Source organism: Phytophthora parasitica (assembly GCF_000247585.1).
Source record: "Phytophthora parasitica INRA-310 unplaced genomic scaffold supercont2.328, whole genome shotgun sequence".
Taxonomy (NCBI): domain Eukaryota; phylum Oomycota; class Peronosporomycetes; order Peronosporales; family Peronosporaceae; genus Phytophthora; species Phytophthora nicotianae.
Genome location: NW_008649314.1, coordinates 8,303 through 9,254, shown reverse-complemented (window position 1 = coordinate 9,254; position 952 = coordinate 8,303). Strand labels below are relative to the sequence as shown.

At 42.2% G+C, this 952-nt stretch overlaps 1 protein-coding gene across 1 annotated transcript; it reads right to left on the bottom strand.

Annotated features, from left to right (window-relative positions):
* Nucleotides 1-226: 226 nt before the first annotated feature.
* Nucleotides 227-541, bottom strand: PPTG_20133 (hypothetical protein; the record flags this gene model as incomplete). Its single annotated transcript, XM_008918826.1, has 1 exon — nucleotides 227-541. The coding sequence occupies one exon, from the start codon at nucleotides 539-541 to the stop codon at nucleotides 227-229; it is 315 nt and encodes a 104-aa protein (XP_008917074.1).
* Nucleotides 542-952: the final 411 nt, after the last annotated feature.

Genomic DNA, 952 nt, shown 5'->3' with positions numbered 1-952 from the left:
AAGAATAACTGGAAGCCAATTGCTGGCTCTGTAATGGATACTGTTGCTGATCTTACTGGTCCCGAGACTGGTGGGTTTAGTCATGAAATTCGTAAACGAGTGAAGCAATTAACTGGTGTTGGAATGGCTCAACCTCGTCGCAATCGTCGAATTGCTGCTTCGGGAAGCTTCAGACTGGGTTGAAATCATTTGGAAAGAAGAACCCATAAGAAGTGGCTCCATTTTCCTAGTATCGCTTGAATGTGATACGCTTTTCCAGCTTCGAGATCTTCTCACAAAATTTCGATCGCTTATCAGGGACTTCACCAGCTGTCTCACACCACCTTTGATAGTGCTGATACATAATATCTCCCTCCACGCGATATTGGCCCTCCGATTCAGTGTGTACGATTCCATTTAATCCCGATTCCTTAAGTTCATTGACATAATTGACAATACCCTCATTGCTAGCAGTTGGCATTGAATCATAGATAGACGTTCGGAAGAAGGATTTTGGCTTGGGGTTGGCAAACTGTTTCAAATATGTGTAGAATTTGTTCATCTCATTCTCATTCTTGATCCCATCGTCAATCAGCTTACAATAATAGACCTTGTTGTGCTGTTCCGCTGGATTTACATCGAAATTGTCATCTTGTCTTCGACGATGCCAATCAAGTTGTTGGAAGCACAAATATATTCAGTGATGTTGCCATGTATTTCTTCTTCATGGTTGAGTTTTCGACTAGATTGCACGGAATCGGTGATTACAGACTTCATTTGCTCAAGACAATTACGAAACGAGCGCTTATTTCCAACAATTTCCTCAAACCAGCACAATTTTTATGTCGAAGTTGTGGCGATCCACGCTCTCCGAAGAAATTGGTAAGATGCTGAGTCATGTGAGTATTTGCCGTTCCCAGAAGACTCGTAAGAAGCTTGAAGAAGTTCGACTTGCCAATCTGCTTCTCCATTG